The sequence below is a fragment of the Sarcophilus harrisii genome, chromosome 3, assembly GCF_902635505.1.
Source record: "Sarcophilus harrisii chromosome 3, mSarHar1.11, whole genome shotgun sequence".
Lineage (NCBI taxonomy): Eukaryota > Metazoa > Chordata > Mammalia > Dasyuromorphia > Dasyuridae > Sarcophilus > Sarcophilus harrisii.
In genome coordinates, this window is record NC_045428.1 from 425,190,388 (window position 1) to 425,209,673 (window position 19,286).

Below are 19,286 nucleotides of genomic sequence, written 5' to 3' on the forward strand. Positions count from 1 at the left end.
CACAAATACATCTTTAAAAGTAGCAATATTCTGGTACGAAGTAGCATGGCAGGGGATTTAAAGGGCTAAGCTAGTCATAGAATCATAAAGACCCTCATTCAAATCTTGCTTCTGATACATACTGATTATATGATCCTGAACTATTCACTTAATTCTGTTTGCCTCAGTTTCCTTATCTGTAAAATAAGTTAAAGAAAGAAATGGCAAACCACTTCTATAAATTTTCCAAGAAAACCCCCAAAATGGGGTAACAAAGAGTCAGATACAAGTGAAAACAATGAAACTACAACAAAGACCCAACAAAAACCCACCACATGATTCCTGACTTTTTTCTTGCCACATCACTCTAAAAGTACTCTTTCTATGCTTTGACAGAGAAATAAATACTGTATGTAGCTTTTATAATTCTTCCACGTATGATTTCTTTTCTAGAATGTTTACAAGCAGGACTGGGAGAAAAGCAAAGCCAAGAAATTTGAAATTAAGGTGGATGCTATTCCTCTCCTGGCAGCCAAGGCCAACAGCAAAAATGCCAGTGATGTGAGTATTACTTGGGAACCACAGGAGGAGACCTAGTTGGCTTGCATGTGCTAAATGAAATCTTCTCCCTCTCCTGTCTCTCTTGGTATAGGTGCTCTACAAAAAAGACTATGAAAAGAGTAGAGGAAAAATGATTGGAGCCTTAAGTGTTGAGGATGATCCTAAGATCCTGCACTCTTTGAAGGTGGCCAAAAACCAGAGTGACGTAAGTTGGTTTTCCTATTTCCTCTTTTGCCCATCTTCTTTACTAAGATGCCCAGAGTTTGATGGAGCATATAATATCTCAAGGTCAGGATGTCATGGCTGGTATGAGGGAATTTGTGGAACAGAAAAATCACATCTCAGATTTACTTATAGTATGATTCATTGGAAATGGTGGGATTTTCCTAAATATTATTAATACCCTCACAATGAAAAATGATTCCTGTAATGATATCAAAAGTTTATCTCCTTTTAAACTCAATATAAGAAATTATGTCTAACCTCTCTCTTTTTCTCTTTGTCTCCTCTGTTTCTTTTTCTTTCTTTCTCTCTCTCACCCTCCCTTTCTTGTAAAATTTTCTAAATAATGTTCATATCCTTTTAAAGTACATTTCTAAGTTTTTAACTTGAGTAAGTTCAAAAAGATGAAGAGAGAAGCAACTAAATTCAACCCCTAATTGGTTAGAATCATGAATGAAAACAGAAAGCTACAGGATGGCACTTTTCCTTCCACTTCTACCCTGTTCCATTTCTAGCGATCCTTGTGGTATATTTCTAAATATCTAGGTATCTATTTCCCAACAGTGGGACTTTGTATTTTGAAGTCTGAAGTCTTCTCTCCCCCACAAAATTAATTTGTCTTAAAGAGTTGTTTGGAGGGTATCTTTTATGCAGTTCATGTTTGTCATCAAAATCCCACATGGTAAAACATGGAAAGCCTGAATAATTAAGTGATATCAATGAATGTAAATCCATTTTAAGAGATGACAAATGGCATTCCAATCCCAGAGTTTAATAGCATTTAATCTAATTCTAATTCTAATGTCCAGGTTTTCTGTCAGTGGTAATAAATAGTGATTTTATTTTTCAAATTTGCAAACAGGAATGATACAAGCCAAATGTAGAGTAACTAGCAACAGCTGTCTGCTCGAAATCGCAAGAAATACCAGAAATGGTCATGTGACTTTTTTGAAAGTAATCTCTACAATTTATCATTTATGTTAACTCCAGTATTTATTGTGTTTTTTCCTGCTTCGTTCAACTAGAATGTTGAATCTAACATTCAAAAGAATGTTAGAAAGACAAAAAGACAAGATATATGTTAAATGCTCCCTTATGTATAGAACTGAAATGAATTTTTTTTTTTGCAATAACTCATGTTTTCCCCCTTTTTTTGGGCAGAGGTTATACAAAGAAAACTATGAAAAGACAAAGGCAAAGAGCATGAACTACTGTGAAACCCCCAAGTTTCAGCTTGATACCCTTCTGAAGAATTTCAGTGAGGTTAGAGAACCTGAAATTATTCATTTGGTTTGATTTGCTACCCACTGTTTTGACAAATCAGTGTGAATTTGAATTAATTATATTTTGTTTTCCAGACTAAATATAAAGATTCCTATGTAAAGAATATTTTGGGGCATTACTTAGGCACTTTTGAGGACCCCTATCATTCCCACTGCATGAAAGTTGCTGCTGAAAACAGTGATGTAAGTTCAGGGATAAATTATTCAGTTTCCACCATGGTGTTGTCTAAATGACAGTGCTAAGCTATTTGTGTGTTCTTTTTCCTTTTAGAAAAATTACAAAGCAGATTATGAAGAAGATAGAGGCAAATGCTATTTCCCTCAGACAATAACACAAGAATATGAAGCAATCAAGAAACTAGACCAATGTAAAGATGTAAGTTGGCTGCTCCAGGAAACAAATTTGCTTGGTTGATAGTGTTTGAGAGGTGACCGTGACATCTAGTGGTCAAAATGAGTTTAGCAATTGAGTTTAAAGGAGGGGAAGGAGCAAGAAAAGGCAAGTTTTGAATATTCTAGTAATAGGGACAAAAAGCGTTAAGCAAAAAGTACTATTCATTATTTTTAAAAAAATTGATCCTTTAATGGCAAACTTATTGATTTCTATTGCTTATCATGTATGGGTAGATATATATATATACATATATATATTTGTATATGTGTATTATGTATGTGTGTCTATGAATATATGCAGTATGTATTATATGAAGACAGAGATAATAGATTTAGGGTTAGGATCTTAGGGGCTATATCTAATCCAAATCCCTCATTATATAAATGAGGAAACTGGCCCAGAGAGGTTGTGACTTGCCCAAGATCACTTACAATATATATATTAAAGTAGGATTGAACCTGTCTTTTTGTTCCAGATGTAGGTCTTTTTTTCCCCTACTGCAGAGATAAAGATAAATTTCTCTGCAAACTAGTGTGATGGTAGATAAATGAATTTTAGATACAACTGATTTTTTTTCCTACATGTTAGTGTGGGTATAAGTGATTTACTCTTATCACTAAATATTTCGTTTTTTCCCACAGCATACCTACAAAGTCCATCCTGATAAAACAAAATTCACACCTGTTACTGACTCTCCTGTCCAGTTGCAAGCCCAAATTAATACCAAACAACTAAGTGATGTAAGTACTTTTGAATATCAGGGAAGGAGAGAATATAAAATAATTTTATGTATTTAAGTGACCAATAAATTTAAAAATTAAGTATACTCATAATCTAGCTTACCACCTACAAAATATTGCTATTTTGATATCCAATATCCATACCTATAACTTGTTTGTTTGTTTTTCCTTTTTACTCTGATCAATATTAAATATTAAAAGGATCCCATAGCTTATAGTTTTTGTTTTTTGTATACTTTTAAGTTTGCCTGTCAATTTGGTCAAGCCCAGAGAGTTTTCTAAAATTCTAAGATTATGAGTAATATAGGCTTTTAATTAATAAGTACATTATTCATTCTATAAATTATTTTTCTTAATAAATTTTTATTGGCATATTGAGATTAATCAAGGAATTGAAATAATCAATGAAATGTCCATATCCACAAAGTCAATATGAATTTATATTCACAAATTCAGAGGTGGAAGAATTTGGGGATTTTGAAGTTTTGCATGTAGGGAGAGTTTTGTTGCATTGGGAAAATTATTCAGTAGCTGGTACATAACATAATACATTAAACGATTCAATATGCCTTCAAAAGCCATGAATTTATGCTAAAACAGCTATATTGCTAATAATACCTAACATACTTCTTATTAAACATAATAATGCATTCTGAAAATTAGCTGCACCATATTAGCCCAAGCAAAGGAGTCAAGCACTCAATTTAGGTAGCATATTAGGTAATCTCTTCTATTTCCCCCTCTCCAAAGCATCTCTATACTCTAGTGCCATTACTACTTCCATTGTTACCCAAAGTTCTGAAAACGCAGATCAAAGAGGGAAAAACACCGAAATTTTGTTTAGGCTTTGACTCCAAAAAGATTAAATATTTTAACAGAATTGGATTGGTCTACACCAAAGACACATGTTTGACATTTTATTCTTGCTCTAACCCTTCATCATTTTTATGCATGTACAGATGCTTCAAAATGAAACTAAATATTCCACGTGTTTAAACATTCATTTGCTAAGCATTTGTTAAACCCTTTGCCAGGCACTATTTAGGTAGATTAGCAAAGGGATTACAAAAGCGATAATCCACTTTTCTTTCTCATTAAGATTAGAGGTAATCCCAATTCATGGATCAGGGAAATACCAACTTTAAGGCATTTCTAATGTATTAAATATGTACAGCTGGTTAAGCTTTCCCTTTGTTTTGTCTTTAAAATTTTAAAAAATGTTTTATTGATATCCTTTTTCTTTCTGGTGTCTTATATTCATACTCTCAAAAGAAGTAGGGCAAAGTAGAACAATCAGCATATTGACTATATCTGGAAATATGGATCTTATTCCCTTTCTACTGAAAGGCATAATTGGTTCTTAATTCTGTAATCATGAGTGTGCACTGTGCATAGTCATAGTTCTGAAGTATGTCAGTGCTCTTTTTCTTTACATTATTTGTCATTATGTAAGTTGTCCTTCTGGTTCTAGTATTTTGTATCAAATCATGCAACTCTACCCTCATTTCTCCGAATTCTTTATATTTGCCATTTTTAAGGTACAATGATATTCTACTCCATTTTTAAAGCATAATTCATCCAACCATTTCCCAGTTGATTCTTCCCTCCAACTGCTAGTCCCTTTTCCTCCAAGATTACTTGGATCTGCTTTGATTGCAATCCATATGTGCCTTTTTAATGTGTATAATTTGTCACCCCTTTCAAAAAATATATTCTTAGTATCTAAAACAATGGTTGACTCCCAATAGTTATTTAATATATATGTTCATTAGCTGACATTTTCCTCTTGCAATCCTTCAGGAATAATTATACTTGAATGTTAATTCACATTTAGATATGCCATTCTTCTCTGAAAAGAAGAGAGAAATTTTGAGAACTTGGGGCTATATTTATTTATTTAGATAGCAAAAAATAAAAAAAAGCCCAACACTATTGCAGTAATCATTTATGATATTTGAATAAAAGTGGCCTTGCCTGGAGTTCTCACCTATACTAACTATTTGTCTTTGTTTTTCAGCTGAATTACAAAGCAAAACATGAAAGTGAGAAGTTTAAATGCAATGTACCAGCAGATGCTCCAGCCTTCATTCAGCACAAAGTCAATGCCTACAACCTGAGTGATGTAAGTATAAAAAACCCTGCTCTTTACATTCATGCTATGTTTACATAAGAGCAATTATTTTATATTTTAGCTAATATAAAGGTTACAAAGAATAACACACAAATAATTATACTGAAGACACAGCATCAAAATTATAATCAGAGAAATTAGATCCAGAAAATGAGATGCATCAGCCATATAACAAGTTTAACATATAATCAATAGACTGTCTACATATTCCATTGGTATCAATGTAATATCAAGAGAGCTAGAGGAAGGCTCTCAGTACTTTGAGTTGATCTCATCTACTGTGGAGGTTTATGGTCAAGACCTACAGTTGATGAGATCTGAATGTGTTTCAGTTGAAGAAAGTATCAGCACTGAAATATGGGAGTCATACTCTCCAGCTAGATTCTCTTGTAAAAGAATTGTGATTTTAAAGCAAGTAACTGGTCCTGTGGAGTTAAAAACCCAGTGCGTATGAGTCTTTTGAAATTTTGTGAGACTTTGAATAAGAAAAGCTATAAGTATATACTTTAGAATGTCAGGAGTTGGAGCTGATTATAGTGTAGTATTTGTGACAAATGGATTGTTAAGAAACAAGGTTGATTTTGAAATAAATTGAATCCTAATAAATTAAATTTGCTTTGGGTATTTAACAGATAAATCCACGTTGAATATGACATTTATAATTCTTGTGTGTGTGTTTTCTTCTTCAGAATATTTATAAGCATGACTGGGAGAAGAGCAAAGCTAAGAAATTTGAAATTAAGGTGGATGCTATTCCACTTCTGGCAGCCAAAGCTAACAGCAAGAATGCCAGTGATGTGAGTATGATTGGAGAATGAGGGCAAGAAAAGTGTGTAGAGTTTCTTTGAGTGAAAGCTCACCTATGTGATGTCCCTATGCAGGTGCTCTACAAAAAAGACTATGAACAGAGCAAGGGAAAAATGATTGGAGCCCTGAGCATTCAGGATGATCCAAAGATCCTGCACTCTTTGAAAACAGCCAAAAATCAGAGTGATGTAAGTATTTCTCAAAGTCTCTTGTTTTGACAGTTTCTTGGTTTCAACTGTTAATATGTTCCTAGAAAATATTTATTTAATTTTTTCTGATTTCTAAAATGTTTATTGATTTCAACTAGGGTTATCTTGTAAAGATTCAACTAAAATCACAAGATCAAGGTGATATAGCAAGTTATGAAACACTGAAATGAAACTGAATTGGTTTCCAATGTGTGTATTTTTGCTTTTTTAAGATAGAAAATATTGAGTTGCACTTAATATACATTTTATAGTGAAAAACACCTAAGTGATTATTTAGATCTTATTAACAGATGGATATGCTCCAGAAAGATAGTTATATCTAGATAAATTATACATACCCACATACACATGTAAATGTATACATATATATTTAATATAAATATGTGGATTATCTAAATAAACAGTTCATGGATATCATAGATAGATATCTCTGGAATCTGACCTACCCTTCTCCAAGGGAGACTATTAGAGCAGGAGAAGGATCCTGGATAGACACTTACTCATTTCTTCGTCTGCCTCTAAGAGGGATATTGGGATGGAATTATATCTGCCATCTTGAATATTGGTAGTCTAGAAGAATGCTTTTGGTAGAGAAGGAAAACCATTCTCTTAAGGGAATTATTAGCACTTGCATTCAACAGTTTAGCTCCTTCCCATCAAATACTACTTACAAAAAGATCATCAAATAATGAATAAATGCACATATTTAAGAAAACAGTATACAGAAATCTGAGAAGTTATATGGATTAGAATATCTCAAAGAGTAAATGAGCTTTTTATCTTGGAATAAAATGAGATCTCAGTTTAAAAGAAGCTTAATCTGACCTAAGATATCTGTCTTTATGGAGAAAAGCTGGAAATCAGGTATATTAGAGTCATGAATAGGATGTAACATATAGCTCATAGGAAAATTGAACCTATGACTTCTCCCTCATTAGTATCATCTACTAACCATGTTAATTTTTCAAGGAATATGAAACTGCCCTTCCTAAGGCTCATAATTAGGAATTACTATTTATGAGCCCAATTTACCAGGGGGCCAGGTCTTGAAATAATTCCAATCTAAGAAACTTGGAATGGGTGCTACTAAAAGGTGATTTGGCAAACAATCTTGTTTTCCCAATTTAACATGTATTATTTTAACATGCTATACAAGGAAAACTAAAAGGTCCACTATTCAACTTCCAAAAGTTAAAGCATAGAAAAAAAATTTTTTTTAGTTCTTCTACAATTTCCTGTGAATAGAAAATGGATACGATAAAGACCAAATTTTCAAAAATGTCTAGGAAACCTTTCCTGATGCTCTCCTTTCATAAATGATCTAATCTTTTAGATTCATATAACACTTTATTTTGCAATTTTCTAATGGACTTATAGTAGTTATGTGAGATACCATTTGTTGGACTTCAGAAACATGTGACTTATATGAAAAAAATCAAGGATAGATCTATTTCAATGTCTAGATACACTTCTAAAACTTTTCTTAATTAGAACTATGCATTTTTTTTGAGAACTCCTTGGATAGTTACTTCAATGAATGATCACTTCCTTTTCTTTCACAGCGGGAATATCGCAAAGATTATGAAAAGGCAAAGACTATCTATACAGCACCCTTGGACATGCTCCAAGTCACTCAGGCAAAGAAAACTCAAGCTCTCGTCAGTGATGTTGACTATAAGAATATTCCACATGGTTACAGCTATCCCCCTGATAGTATCAATGTAGACTTGGCAAAGAAGGCTTATGCCCTACAAAGTGATGTGAGTAATTGAAATTTTTCCTTTTCTCCATCATAAGAATTTTTTTTCTAGGTAATCAATAATGAGTTGAATTAGGGTAACTATATATATATATTTATATTCTCACATCATCGAGGAGATAGAAAATGTAAATGTCAGGGTTTATAAGAATTTCTTTCTAAAACAAAAAGTTAGTCATGATATGCTATGTCCAAAGAAGAAAACTCATATTGTGTAGGGAATTTTGAGATGAATAGTGCATTCTATTTTCCTGCATGTAGAAGATATGCACTTTAGCCAGCTGGTTTCCCTCCCTATGTAATAAGTATATAATGGGAAAAATTATTCCAGTTTTATGACCGTAGACAATTTGGATGTGCCCTCTTCTAAAAGGGGATATTATAGTTACTGCTACAAAATGTTAATTAATACTTTATAGGAACAATTTCAAGATTTTAAAACCAAAACTTAGTTTCTTTTCTGTATCTTTTGGAATTTAATAAATATAATATTCTATATTTTATTAATTTAATAAGCATAATATTTAATAGTATAAATTATAATATATAGATATATAAACATATTTATGTGAATATGTAGATTATAAACTAATAGAAGTTTTAGGCTTTGTCTACTTATGGGAAAATTATCTGCAAAAACACATATCTTGCTTGTCATTTCATTAACATTTACATACCAACTTAAATTTTTATACTTTGTTTCTAAAAAATTCCTAAGTGCAATAATTTTTAAAACATTTTATTAGCTAATGTTAGCATATTCCTGTAAATATCATTACTTTTAAAGTCCTAGATGATTTGGCACTTTATAAATAATTACTATCAAGTCTGAGGAAGTCAGATAATTACTGATGTTTCCTTATGCCATTGAAGATATTCAGTTCTAATCTAATCTAATCAAATCATAGTATTTTTAATTATAAAATTATCTTAGAGTTCTGATAGGTAAAAATCCTTTTTTGTTTAACTAATTCCTCCATCTCCTGGAATATACTTTACGTAAATAAATGTTTCCCCCCCCCCCCCCGTAATCTTAGTTCTTGTTTCAGCTTCAATGTCTTAAAATTAGAAGCTCAAACATTTATTTATGGAAGAAAACTCCTTATATTTAATGAAAGGCAGAAAAAAGATAGTTTTTTCCTTTAAAATTGTTGTAGGATCTTTTTTTTTTTTGCCCTTAAACTGTGTAATTGACTATTTAAAAGTTCTCTGCAAACTATAAAGATACATTAAACCTTAATGATTTCATAAGCATAGAATTTTGACTAAGTTTTTGAAATTTTATAAATTATTTTAGAATAAAAAGATAAGCAAAAAGAACATATCATTTAGTAAAAATCAGAAGTCAAAAGATGACTACAGTCTTGCCCAAGACTGTATTAAAAACTGCTTTAGTATGTGCAATACTGAATATGACCTATATGGGGAAATAACTTATTTTTTTTTTTCTAGTTAAATAAAGAGGATACTGAAAGAACTGAAACTTAATCTCTGCTTTGGGGTTTTAGGTTGAATATAAAGCTGACTACAATAGCTGGATGAAAGGCTGTGGCTGGGTACCATTTGGATCCTTGGAAATGGAAAAGGTCAAGAGAGCTTCCGATATTCTTAATGAGGTATGGGAATATATGAGTGTCACATTCTTTTGTGGTTGCTGTAGTTTAGTTGTGTTTCATTCATATCTGACTCTCATAACCCCATTTGAGATTTTTTTGGTAAATATTGCTATTTCCTTCTCCAGCTCATTTAACAGATGAGGCAAACAGAGTAAAGTGACTTGCCCAGTGTCACACAGCTAATAAGTGTCTGAGGCCAGATTTGAACTCTGATCTTCTTGATCCTAGACCTAGTGATCTGTTCACTGTGCCTCCTAGTTGCCATGTGTACATATTTAATATTATACACATATACATACACATGTATGTATATGCTGTATATGAGTAGATATCGTTTTATTTAAGATTGATTTTTATTTTTTTATTCTGAACTCCAGAAACACTAAAGAAAATTCACATTTCCATATGTAAAGAACAGAAAAAAAAGATTGCTCACAAAACTGTGAATCTTCATCTTTATAGTTTGCTTTTCTCTAATTATATGACAAATTTAACACATACATTTCAAAGTTGTCCTACTTGTCTGTATTTTCACTGGTTTTCCATCTTTTCTCTTCTATGCATTTTAGAAACCTTTCTTCCTGTTTCCCCTTTCCCCCACTTCATTGAAAAAGGGGAAAAAGAAAGAAAAACACATATTTGTAACAAATATGCATAGTCAAAAAAAATAAATTTCCACAGTGGCCATGCCTAAGAATGTATATTACATTCTGCACCAGTTGTATAAGGTGCTAAATCATCTATCTTCTGGAATCGTGGTTGGTCTTTATTTTGATCAGAATTCAGTTATTTTATTTTAAGTCCCCTAAGTGATAAATGAGTCTAAACTATGACATGCTCTGCTAAATGACAATCATATCTCATTTATCTAGCATTATTGGAGATGGAGTTGTTTTACAGAAGTAAATTTTCCAAATTAAAAAAACAAACAAACCACTTATATCTTTAAAAACTCAATTGTTTTTAATGAAAGGAAATCTTTCCAAAATATACTACATGCTTTTCAACTTTCTAAGAAATATTCATGATATAACATAACAAAATAAAGTAATATAGCATAACATTTCTTGGTAACTTGGAGTCATCATCATGTTATAATTAGTTATATCAATATCATAACTTAAGTTATGATATTGTTTTGCAATATAGGGATATCCCCTACAATCTATTGAAATGATATGGGCTATTTATACCCACACTAAATTTTCCAATGCTATTATTATTTTATTTCATATTATTAGTTTCCATATCTCCTCTTTTCATATCAGATTGTCAGTTGTCACCTCTCCCTTCAAATAATTAAGTTTTTTTGACTACATCTAGCAACCAACAAACATTTGTTAAGCACTGACTGCGCCAAACACTGTATCTGCATTGAAGGTACAAAGACAAAAATAAAAGACTCCAAACTCTCAAGGATTTTGAAGTCATTTGATAGACTTATTCATGGCCTATGACCTTGTCTACAAATGAAAGCACATGGACTTTGTGACAAATATTTTGCTTTTTCAGAAACATGTTTTACTTATGGATTTGTGACTGTGTTTTCAAAGGCTAAGGCTTTGGAGGTCTTATTTTTTATTAAAAAGGGCACATGTCATGAACTATAGAAACAACTTTCCCTGTCTTCATCATTTTACATTATGGTTCCTCAAAGTTCACTATTTGCAACCTCTCATGACGCACAAGTTAGACAATCAGCAAGCATTTGTTAAATGTTTAACATGTGCTAACCACAGATATTGTTCTTCCTAGAATGCTTAATCCATGAATGAATCCTAAGAAATCTTTAAAAATATTTCTCATATTCCTAATTGAAGGCCTCTATATAGGCCTTCAATTCTTTTTAGGCATCCAGTTCTAGTTGCTGTCCAAATGATGGAGAAATTGTCCTGAGACATAATTAACCAATGTTAGTGTTAATACAGTGTTATGAGAGGAAATTAAGTGTAAAGTTTGAATACTGGGCTTTGTAAATTGTATAGCTGATACACAATGTGTGAGGTACTCCATAGGTTTAGCTTAGTCTTAAAGCCTCCAATTTGGAGAATATGTATTCATTTTCCAAAGAAATATGACTATTTTTGTTTATGTATTTTATACAAGATCAATTCCTGATATAATTTCTTGAAGATTTTGCCTAGATATGTTATAAAATTTTAGGGATATGAAGTTTTGTTCTTTTGCTTTATTTATTTATATTATTTATTTATTTATTGAACAGAAAAAATACCGTCAGCATCCAGACACTCTCAAATTTACTGCCATCGAAGATGCTCCCATTACAGTACAATCTAAAATCAATCAGGCCCAGAGGAGTGATGTAAGTGGCAATTAGGTCAATGTCCTGAAATGTGTTGATAAAATAAGTACTTAGTTGAAATGTTTTTGGATCTATAGCAGAGAATATACTATCTATCTATCTATCTATATGTATTACACACATATACATAAATATATATATACTATAGAAAATATCTCTGTTCTGTTCCCCTTTGTGTATATCTTCAATATGTGAAGCAAAAAAATCCATCAAATTAAGTATTTCTAGAAAATGTTGTATAATAGAATAATATAGAAGACAATTCTGCCTTCCCATTTCCATTTGTGACATGTTCCTTGTGGAAAAGGTAAGAAATGCCAATGGGAAGAAGAGCCTCAGGCTCATCTTTCTATGACTCCTGAAAAGAAAATTAATGATAAACTAAACAATATTGGAGAAAGTAGTGCCAGCTTTCCACTTATGTGTAGGTGGCCTAGATAGTTGCCTACATGGTATAATTACCATGGCACTATGAATCCTTCCCACATAAATATAGCTACAGATATAGATGATATGAATGTAATTTTTGACAGGCTGATTGTGGGAGGATAACTTCCTAGCACATCTGACAAATAAACAAATAAATAAATGAATAACATATATTTATATATGTGTGTGTGTGTGTGTGTGTGTATAGCTATATGTCTCCTATATCTCCTGAACTCAATGATACTTAAGATTCCTTTATTATTAGCAGAAGGGAGAATCTTTCATTTTATAAATAGAGAAAAAATTATAATATACAAAAGTTCTTTGAAGGAGTAATATATTAACTGAAATTGGCACTAATATAAATTATTAACATCAAATATTTTCTATGGGAAAGGCTCTGGGTATTTAGAGTAATACCTTATTTATTTATCTTTTATTTATTTATCTAAATTTATTTATCTAAAGATTATTTATCTAAATAATATCTTATTTAGAGTAATAAGAATGGAATAATAGAAATAGGGACAAAAGACACAAAAAAGGAGGATAAAGCTCAAAAAACAAAAATTTTACTCATTTTATAGTTTCAACAAGGGTAAGTTTATATTTAGGGATGAATCAATCAATTTTGCAATTAACAAATATTTATTTAGTAACTTATATAGACCAGATCCTATGGTAGGTATTGAGAATACAAACAAGAATAAAACAGGCCCTGTCCTCCATGGACTTACAGTCTAGCTAGGCAAAATGACATGTATGCATGTTGCATATGCATGTATATACATATATAGTAGGTACAAGATAATGCACTAGTCCTTTAAGAAGGAGTAGGGTTCTTCAAAAGAGACTTCTGTTATCTTAGGGGAGCATTTGAGCTGACTTTAAAAAGAAACTAGGGATTTTAAGGGAGTGGGAGACAAAAATAAATGTATTTGAGGTGTTTTGTTGTTTGCTGTTGAGTCATTTTTCTATCATGTCCAACTCTCAGTAATCCCATTTAAGGTTTTCTTGGTAGAGATACCATAGTGATTTGGCACCTCCAGCTCATTTTCCAGATGAGGAAACTGAGGCAAACAGAGTTAAATGATTTGTTCAGGATCACATAGCTAGTTAGTGTCTGAGGCCATATTGGAACTCAGAAGGATAAGCCTTTCTGGTTCCAAGCCAATCCTCCCCTCAGTTCTATGCACTGAGCCACCTGGATACCCATATATTGAAGGATGGACTCTGATACCCCTCTTCAAATGGCCTCCTAATTTTGACAATGGATCAAATAGCCTTTTTTCTGCATATCCTAGAAATGGCCCTAAGAACCATAATGATTCTCTAAGTGACCAAGAGGCTGAGACTACAACTGAGTCTCCTCATATCTATTAATTAGGAAACATGTATGTTCTTGCTATGAGGTCCCTTGCCAGCTAATGTTGCCAGTGCTTGTTGATTATATTCCAGTGGTATATTAAAATGGAAGAAATCTCTCTTGGATTCTATAGAGATCCATTAATGCATATCCCCCAGATCCATTTGGGGCTAATAAAAAGCCTCTTTTAAAAAGGGGCTTCCCCCCAAAAAAAACCCTTTTCCTATATTATCAGAGCTACATTTGAAAATCAGTTTGAAGTTATTTTCTTTGTATATCTAAATATCTTCCTCATTCTGTTTCAATTACAGATTCTCTACAAAGCCAAAGGCGAAGAAATACTCCACAAGTATAACCTTCCAGCTGACCTGCCTCAGTTCATTCAGGCTAAAGTTAATGCTTACAATATTAGTGAAGTAAGTTCATTCTGAAGTTTGGGGGCTTGTCTATCTCTCTATAATGTTATGTTGAAGTTAATCTGAATGTTACCTTCTTCCAGAATCTATATAAAGCAGACTTGAAAGATATGAGCAAAAAGGGTTATGACCTCAGAACGGACGCCATCCCCATTAAAGCTGCCAAAGCTGCTAGACAGGCTGCCAGTGATGTAAGTTCAACCATTTCTCATGTCTTATAAGAGGTGTTTACAAAGAACAGAATTCTTAGGGTTTGTTTTTAATTCTTATTTATCTTTAAAATACAACTCAAGTGCTACCTTAGGAAGTAACATGATTATCTTGAAAGAAAAGAATTTTTAGACTCAAAGGACATGGACTCCAATCCTGGATCTATTCGCCAACCATAGAACCTTGAACAAGTCATAACTGGGTCTCAGTTTCCTTATGTATAAAAATATGGGATTGAATTAGATGTCATCTAAGATCCCTCCAGCTGTACATCTATGTTTCTCTAGGAAGTTTTCCTTCTCCTCTATTGAACTTCCCCAAACAGACTTCACAAAGCACTTATTTTACACTTTACAAATACTATAACCATATATATTTGTGTCTTATCTTAGACTGTAAACTCAATGAGGGAAAAACCTTATCTGACTGTGTAAAGCTCAAAACCAAGATTAATACATACCAATATATTGTTAATGTTGTTGAATATTGAAGGAAATTTAGAATTTATATCATCAGTAATAATCTTTATAAATATCAGCTCTCTCCTTTTATCTATTCTCCTGATATTGCTCATTAAACATTTAATAAGTGATTATTGAATCAATTAAGATTTATTATAGATTAGTAAGTATCTGAAGAAGTCACTGTTACTTCAATTGCAGGCAAAAGTTGCTTGCAAAACATCATCTAAGAGAGATGATTGCTAATCTTACATATTTTAAACAAAGGATGTGTATGAACTCCCAGTGTAATCAATTTTAATCAAATCACCCTCACAATTCAAAAGAGCATCAACTGTGTTCTAGGCACTGTGCTAACCACTGACAAACACAATCCTTGCCTTCAAGGAACTTACCATCTAATGTATTGTCTTATTTGAATTTCTTTAAAGCAAGACAAACCAATGACTACATATTATATTCTTTGTTTAGTATGAATAGCTCATCATAATAGCTGCCTTGGGAATTGTTCTTAAGATTAATTATAAAATACTATCTTGATTTTTTATAATTCTTATATGACTAAAGGATCTTCAATTTAAGAGATCTACACCTATATTTCAGAAGAACAATTTGAATGAAAAATATCAGTTCTTATTTTAATCTTGTTCCATCCCTGATTCTATTCAGTCTCAGCCTAACATATCTTTTTACTATAATTGTTCACTTCATCCACAATTCTCCTCCTTATGTTTTATTGCTTTTACAAAGTGTTTCAGCAAATTGACTTAATTTTTCACTACTACCAAATCATTAGGTTCCATTACAATTTAATTTAATTTTTCTGTCTTACAAAGCATTAAAATAGTTTATATTTAACTTAAAAAAAACTTAATTGGAGTAATTTGTGGAAAGCTTCAATTTGCTTTTGCCTCAAAATTGTCTAAGTTGATGATCTCATTGTTCTCCTGTAACATCCCCTCCCCAAAACCCCCAATCCTTATAGCTAAATTGAAAATTTTCTCCCTTTAATTTAATTAGGTTCAGTACAAGAAAGACTATGAGAAAGCCAAAGGAAAAATGGTGGGCTTCCAAAGTCTCCAAGATGATCCCAAACTGGTTCATTACATGAATGTTGCCAAGTTGCAGTCTGATCGGGAATACAAGAAAGACTATGAAAAGTCCAAAACCAAGTATAATACACCTCATGATATGTTCAATGTTGTTGGAGCTAAGAAAGCTCAGGACCTCGTCAGTAATGTCAACTACAAGCATCAACTCCATCATTATACCTATCTGCCTGATGCCATGGATCTGGAGTTGTCTAAAAATATGATGCACATTCAGAGTGATGTAAGTTGCATGTACTTAGCAAAAGAAAGTGTTTGAACTCAAAACTTAGATGTAGATAAAGAATTTCCTACACTTACTTCTATTTTCCCTCACTTCTTTTAAAGAATGTCTATAAGGAAGACTATAATAACTGGATGAAAGGTATTGGCTGGGTCCCCATTGGCTCTCTTGAAGTAGAGAAAGTGAAAAAAGCTGGTGATGCACTGAATGAAAAGAAGTACAGACAACATCCAGATACCCTCAAATTTACCAGTATTGTGGATTCTCCAGTTATGGTCCAGGCGAAGCAGAATACACAGCAAACCAGTGATGTGAGTATGCTAATATAAATCAAATGAAAGGAAAACTGACACAGTAACTATGCAATTAAAAAAAAAAAAACTTGAGGATCAGGTGAGAATTTTGTTGCTTTTGGCCAAATGTTTAAAATAGAAAAAAAGAAAAAAAACCTTGTGAATTTACTTTAGTTTTTCTTGTGTTTTACATTATTTTTATTATATTTCTTCACATACTCCCCCCCCTCCCCACCATAAATTGCCTTTGAAAGACTTAGTGGATAAACTTGACTGGTTAAAAAATCTATACCTCAGTATTTCATGCATATTAAACCCAGATGCCAGTTATTATGCTGATTATGTATTCATCCTCTAGTTCCTACATTAAGTTTTTAGGATTTATTACTAGTAAATCATTATTATAAATGGAGTAATTTGAAGAAATAATTATTCAGATTCTAATAGTGCAGTCTATTTTGTTCTGGAACATTTTGCCAGTCAGAATTCATTGCATGTGATATAATAGCGAGTAAACTCATTTTCTAGTTTTGGTGGTAAGCAATATCTTCATATGTTTGCCTAAATAAAATCAATGTGTGTATTATAGCTGATGGAAGCCATATAATGTTAACATTAATTTGCTAATATTAGTTTACCGTGTTCAGAAAGACAATAACTTTACAACTGGCAGCAGGAATTTTGGCTAGTGTTAATGTGTCTATTCAGGTTGAGTTCAGATATTTTCCTGAGATTGTTTTGATCCTTGAATTTTTTGAACATTTATATATTTTAGGTGAAATATTTATTTGTCTGTTTACACTTACTTAACAAAAAAAAAATTGAGAATCAGCGGTTTGGGAGTTTATTCAAAAACATACTCTATGAGATTTCAGATAAATCATTTCATTCAAATGGCTATGAAAAAGAAAATATTTTTTTTATATGGAAGGCTTTTTATATGTCTCCTTGCCTTTATATAAATCCAAAAAATTGTAAATAGTAAACTAAAAAATGGCGACATAGCATTGTGAAAAGAGCACTGGGTTTGAAATCATAAGGCTAGGCTTCAATCCTGGCTCAGATACTTACTAGTCTGTGACTTTGAGTAAGTCACCTAAACTTTCTTCATGTATAAGACAAGGTGAATTAGGCTTGATAAATCTGATATCTTTTCCAATTCAAAAATCTCTATCCTATCACCTTACAATATAGACTTTCTTATCAATAATTGTGTGATTTGAGGGGTTGAAATTATAATTAGATAAGAGGCTTTAACTTAAGTGTTATTTTTATAAGAAAAAAAATCCTAAAGATTTAAAAAATCATTTGGCAAAGGACAAATCTTTCTGGTTTCAATGTATTCTGTTATTAATACCAGTTTATCAGATTTTTGGGATATCTTTCCATTTGGCTGATAAAGGTTAATGTTTTTCCCATTCATTCTTGGGGGAAAGCAAATTTATTTTCCTCAGAGTTTTTTCTTTCTGTGAATCATTTCTTTAAAAATTAATTATATTTTCTTATGTTTGAGAATCTTGGTCATTTATACATATTTGAGGGGAAAATCATATTTCAAGTCCTATAGAAGAAAAACAGTCCTATGGAAAGTTTCTTTTAAATGTCTTGAGTTTTATTTTATTGTTATTGCAGATTCTTTACAAAGCTAAAGGAGAAGAGATGAAACACAAATACAGCATGAGCCCTGACCTTCCTCAGTTTATTCAGGCCAAATGTAATGCTTACAATATAAGTGATGTAAGTAGAATTGTGAGTGGTATGATGTAAACATAACTCGTTAATGAAATCATAAAATTTTGGCACTAAAGCAGTCCTTAAATATCATCTACCTTTTATCTTCTATAGGAGTCATTTTAATAATTACCTGAACATTTCCAGTGACAAGGAACTCAACTCTTTTTGCTACTAAATCTATTTTATTATTGGCCAGCTCTCATTGTCAGAAAGTTCTTCCTTTTATCTAATTAAATTTTATTTACTTTTCTTAGTTGGTCTTAATTCTATTTTCTGAAGCTTCACAAAATAAATACAGTCTTTAGCTTATACAATATATTTTATATTTGAGGGTAGAGAAGTCTTTGATCCCAAGTCAGTCATCTTGTTTATTCTGTCAACTTTTTTTTTTACATGAAACACTCCCAGTTCCTCCAATCATTCCTTATATGATACGAATCCTAGACCCTTCACCATCATTCATTCTCCATGGAACATACTGTATTTTGTCAATGCTCTTCTTAAAAGATGATGGTCCCACATTGAACACAGTATTCAAATTCTGAATGATTTGATCATTCCAAATCACAATAAGTCTCCCTTGATGTGGTCACTATCTTAAATGTGACTTACTGTTTTTTAAAAACGTGCCATAAATATATAGGATTCCTTATAAAATTAATTAGAAAAACAACAACCCAGTAGTGCATAATTAATTTTTAATTGATCAGAACTTAGAATGCTGGAATAACCTTTAAAATTCTTTTCCAGGCATGTTATAAACGTGACTGGCATGATTTAATAGCCAAGGGAAACAATGTGATGGCTGATTCTATTCCAATTACTGCAGCCAAGGCTTCTAGAAACATTGCTAGTGATGTGAGTATAAATTTCAGTTGAACTTTGTGTGATAGTATTTTAAGAAGCAATCAAATGTGTACTTCTTTAAGCAGTGTTTTATTGAAAGTGATATTTTGAATTTATCATCTATTCAAATCCCCCCAAAACTGTTAATGTTTTGAAAACTTGTCCATTTAAAAAT

At 31.9% G+C, this 19,286-nt stretch overlaps 1 protein-coding gene across 6 annotated transcripts in view; it reads left to right on the plus strand.

The window, feature by feature from the left end:
* Positions 1-19,286, plus strand: part of NEB (nebulin) — a 206,663-nt gene that overhangs the window by 37,737 nt on the left and 149,640 nt on the right. For all 6 annotated transcript variants that reach the window (XM_031960690.1, XM_031960684.1, XM_031960686.1 and 3 more), the window contains exons 19-36: positions 433-540; positions 632-745; positions 1,924-2,025; positions 2,121-2,228; positions 2,317-2,421; positions 3,081-3,179; positions 5,197-5,301; positions 6,000-6,107; positions 6,192-6,305; positions 7,889-8,086; positions 9,594-9,701; positions 11,926-12,024; positions 14,131-14,235; positions 14,319-14,426; positions 15,927-16,238; positions 16,343-16,549; positions 18,164-18,268; positions 19,016-19,123. In XM_031960690.1, the coding sequence (XP_031816550.1) occupies positions 433-540; positions 632-745; positions 1,924-2,025; positions 2,121-2,228; positions 2,317-2,421; positions 3,081-3,179; positions 5,197-5,301; positions 6,000-6,107; positions 6,192-6,305; positions 7,889-8,086; positions 9,594-9,701; positions 11,926-12,024; positions 14,131-14,235; positions 14,319-14,426; positions 15,927-16,238; positions 16,343-16,549; positions 18,164-18,268; positions 19,016-19,123 (2,313 nt within the window). The remainder of the gene's footprint in view (positions 1-432; positions 541-631; positions 746-1,923; positions 2,026-2,120; positions 2,229-2,316; positions 2,422-3,080; positions 3,180-5,196; positions 5,302-5,999; positions 6,108-6,191; positions 6,306-7,888; positions 8,087-9,593; positions 9,702-11,925; positions 12,025-14,130; positions 14,236-14,318; positions 14,427-15,926; positions 16,239-16,342; positions 16,550-18,163; positions 18,269-19,015; positions 19,124-19,286) is intronic.